The following is a 4,500-nucleotide window of genomic DNA, read 5'->3' as shown; positions in this document are numbered from 1 at the left end:
CAGCGGGGCCTCTGCATCAAACACTGGTATTACAGGGTCCAGATGGACTGTTCCTTCAAGCCACATGTCCTGCATGACATCACATTAAGCTGCAATTCTTCACTTGCATTTTTCTTGCCTCTTTCTTCGGCCAGACTGAAGAAGATATTGATCATCAAGATAGAAGGTAGTTGTTGTACACACTACACAGCTGCACGGGGGAAGCATTCACAGGCCCTCTGCAGACCTCTAAAGGCCATTCTGAATGATGAGGTCATTAGAAAAGGAAACACTTTCACAGTCCCTCTCTCATACTGTATGTAAGTGGTGGTCCAAACATATCTGCTGTATGTATGTACGTATTGTGTTGCTTCAGCATAGTGGTTAATGCTGCTGGCCAAAAAAAGAATGCTCCCAGGCCAGAACCTTCTTTGTATCTTCTTTTATGTGCTCTTCTTTCCGATGTCATTCAAGAAAAGAGAGAAATGCGGAATGCGGGCTGCCAACCCTCCTTACTAGAATATTAACCACAGTCTGCACGAGACTGACTTCTTACTGGAGAAATGTTAGCCATATGGAAATGTTGTGGAGTTGTAGGCAAAGGTCATTCAGGACACGCACGCATGCACACACGCATGCACGCACGCATGCACGCACGCACACACACACACACACACACACACACACACACACACACACACACACACACACCCTGAGGGCGACAAGCAACCTCGCCCCAAAGGGTGAGGTCATGTGCATGCATCCGCCTGGGTGACGGCAGATGGCAGACTGCTGGGCAGGCGCTGGCGCTTTGGCATGGGGGGGGGGATTAACATATGGAATTAATTCTGTACTGGCCATATATTGTGTGTACAGGGTTTGATGAGGTCAGATCAACAAATGGAATGTCAGAACAGGAAGGATGGGTGGGAAAGGATCAACAGTACAGATCAGCTCTATATATGGAGATATAAGTGTTTGAGGTCAGATGTAGAGTTGCTGGCTGGCTCCATATATGCAGATCTAGGTGATGATCCAGTCTTCTCCATGTATGGTTATGCAGGATTAGATGAGGTCAGTGTTGTGATCTTCATATATGGAGATGGCCATATATGGTGGCGTGACGTGTCACGAGGCGTGACCATATATAGACGTGTGATGTCACAAGGCAGGTTCATGGCCATATATAGCGTGTCTTGAGTGTAGAGCGTTTGATGATGTCATATTGACATATGGAGCGTGTCATGAGGTGTGATGTCACAAAGCCTGATGGACTGACAACCATATATGGAGATCAAAGGGTCTCCATGATGTTACCAGGTCAGATCCATATATGGAGATCTAAGGGTCCCAAATGTCACAAGATGTCACGAGGTGTGATGGATTGGCAACCATATATGGAGAACCATATACTGTATACCAACGGACGGACAGTTTTCATAGTAAACTGCGACCTTTGGTCGCAACAAACTCACATCACATCATTAGTGAGAGTGTTTGTACATGTGTGTGTTTATATGTATCCTGTGTTATTCATACTGGAACAGCGATTCTGACTATTGGTCCAGTGTTGGTCTCAGCTGGCCTGGAGTGACTGACAAGGATTTTATCCCTTGTATTATGCATCATCTTCATCACTGCTACTGGCATGGTCACAGGAATTATACCTTTTGTTATTCAGCGACTCCATAACTCTGGTCCATAGAGTTAGAAGGAATTCTCCTTAACGCTATGTTACTAATGCTATGTTACTAATGGTAGCGCAGCCTCTCTTCTATAGTCAAAAATTAAATAAAATACAATTTTGCTTTAAGATGTTGTCCTTAGTTGGAACACTCGGAGCCCCGAGTGTAAAATACACTTTTTTATTTTAGAAAGAAAAATGTTTAGGTGTTAGGTTTGTGTGTGTGTGTGTGTGTGTGTGTGTGTGCTGTGTGTACGTGTCAATATCTCCCTCTGGGCCTCCATCTCTCCACAGGGTGACCCAGGGCCTGAGGGACTGCGAGGACTAACTGGCATGGTGGGACCTCAGGTAAGCTGGACAGGCTGGACCAAAGCTTTTCAAAGTGGGGGCCGCCAGGGTGCAATAAATTAGTAATAATAAATGCTGCCGTTCTGGGTATAGAGTGGGCCAGGGAACTTCTATCCCGAACCACGCACTCAACCAATCGACTTGACACTCCGACACTGCGGCCTCAGCAATTCATTATTATTATTATGTCAATTGGATGAGTGGTTCGCGAGATAAGCAAAGGACAGATTCCTATTGATAGATTCCCAATGGTTCCTGACAAAATGTTCAACAGATTATCTTTTCCCCATATGACTTATCTCCGCTGTCTGGCTCCCATTCAACGTGATGAATGGATACTGAGAGTATCTCTCTCTCTTTATCTCTATCTCTCTCTCTGTCTCTCTCTCTCTCTCTCCTTCCTGCCTCCCTTCCTCTCTCCGTGATAGGGCCCGACTGGACGAGCCGGCCTGCCTGGATTGAAAGGTGATAAGGTGATCTAAATATTTCTATTATTGTAGTGTATCTGTATGTAGTGTGTCCCTAGACCAGTTGGTGGATGAGTGGAGGGGGTTATGAGTCACCAGAGTGAGTCAGTGGAGTCGGGAGATATTTGTGGATAATGTTATCATTGAAGTACACTAGACCGGTGCCCGGCTGTGGTGCACCGATTCGGTAACGATGGAAGTTGGAGATCCATGCCCCACCCGGCTATGCAATGCCTGTTGTATCCGTGTCAGAGTACCCGTTCCACCCATCTGTCTGTGTCCCTTGTATGCCCATTTATGGAGATTTCTGTATCTGTCTCTCTGTGTCCCTTTATTCCTATAATATGGAGTTCTGTGTCAGGCATGCCCAAATATAGAGTATAAATATAAAGAGTGTTGTGATGAATCGTGTGAATCTATTCTACGTCCGAGCATAGACATGGTAATGCCCCGCCTGCCTCTGATTGGCCTACCGACACTGCCCGTCATGCGCCCGCATGGTCTCACCAGAATGTCCTGCTCCGAGAAGGACAGCATGGCTGCATGTAAGTAAGTTGTAATTTTTATTTTTGTATTATAGGCAAACTAATATTGTTTATGCCCTTTTGCGTTGTTTATCATGTATTAATTTAATTATAGTAAACTAATACTATTATACTAAAAAGTACAGTACAATAATGATTTGCGTTTACACAATTTATTTAGAACACACAATCAATTATTCCATGAAAGCAAACGGCATAAACAATATTAGTTTGCCTCTTCTACAAAAATAAAAGTTACTGTCATGCGTGACAAGCTGTCATTCTCTTATCGTAGCCTACTTGTATTATTTCCCACCACAGAGTAACCTCGCGGCAGACTATCCAGCATGTATCCTCCACCTCGGAGGAAAGTCTGGAGCGGCCGGAGTGTCGGTAGGCCAATCAGAGGCAGGCAGGGCATTACCATGTCTATGCTCGGACGTAGAAAAGATTCACGCGTTGTGATGTCAGTTCATAGAAAAGAATACCAGCACTCACGTTTCGGCATCGGATATTTGGGATATAACGTGAGTGCTGGACGTATTCTTTCCTATTATCTACCTGAACCGTGCACCCGTCACTCTACTACTTGGAACTACTCAACTGAGTGCTTGCTTCTCCTCCTTTCTTCAAGTGTTGTGATGTCAGAACAGGCCAGCTCCATATATGGATCATGGGCATGGGCCCTGTCCAGAGCCCGGGCAGAGGCCTATTGTGGCGGTTCTGGACAACCGTGTGGCGAACGGTTCCTACATGGATAGATAGATTGTTTTTAGTTATGATACTGTATGTAGTCATCTTCTGTCCATCTGTCTGTCCTCTCTGAGTGTATTGTGTGATCACTGTGGCAGTGGCAGGACAGTGTTGGGTTATATCTCTGTGTGATGCTGTGAAATTCAGGGTGAAGTGGGACCAAGGGGTGAACCAGGAGACATGGGGTACCAAGGGGACAAGGTAGGTTTTTCATTGAAAACCCTCAAACAATGACTTACACAGCGATCCCCAACCTGTGGGCAGGGGCCCACTGATGGTCTGTGAAGGTATTGCAAGTGGGCCCCCCAAATAATTGGCAAAGCACTAATATAAATAATATAATTATAATATAATTATAATATAATTATAATATAATATAATATAAAAAGGCAAATAAAAAAAGTTTTCAAAAAAGTTTTCATTGTAATACCATTAAATATATCTATTATCTTGGTTCCATTGATCATAACCGGAACACAAACGATTGAATTGATCTGACGAGGCCCACCCATCTAAAATGTAATGTTATAACGTTAAGTGGCCACTTAACGTTATAACATTACACATTAAATGGGTGAGATGTGAGATTTTCAAGTGGGCCCTGACTCAGAAAAGGTTGGGAAGCGCTTACTTCTCCAAACAGATGCACACATCCAGACCCTCCCAGGGAGGTAGTGGTCCACTTCAGTGTTTCTCCTTGTGTTCCTCAGGGTACCGCTGGATTGCCTGGCCCTGCTGGTCCTCG

The 4,500-nt window shown here is 44.7% G+C and overlaps 1 protein-coding gene across 2 annotated transcripts in view; it reads left to right on the top strand.

Moving 5' to 3' along the window:
* The window catches only part of col24a1 (collagen type XXIV alpha 1 chain), a 134,832-nt gene that overhangs the window by 65,471 nt on the left and 64,861 nt on the right, over positions 1-4,500 (top strand). For both annotated transcript variants that reach the window (XR_013964517.1, XM_080770376.1), the window contains exons 15-18: positions 1,958-2,011; positions 2,440-2,484; positions 3,903-3,956; positions 4,466-4,500. The exon at positions 4,466-4,500 is cut by the window's right edge and continues 19 nt beyond it. Coding sequence is in view for 1 of the 2 variants with exons in the window: in XM_080770376.1 (XP_080626502.1) it covers positions 1,958-2,011; positions 2,440-2,484; positions 3,903-3,956; positions 4,466-4,500 (188 nt within the window). In the remaining variant the exon portion in view is untranslated. The remainder of the gene's footprint in view (positions 1-1,957; positions 2,012-2,439; positions 2,485-3,902; positions 3,957-4,465) is intronic.

The sequence above is a fragment of the Protomyctophum bolini genome (genome assembly GCF_963924005.1).
Source record: "Protomyctophum bolini genome assembly, chromosome: 8".
Taxonomy (NCBI): domain Eukaryota; kingdom Metazoa; phylum Chordata; class Actinopteri; order Myctophiformes; family Myctophidae; genus Protomyctophum; species Protomyctophum bolini.
This window is presented reverse-complemented; position numbering and strand designations above follow the sequence as displayed.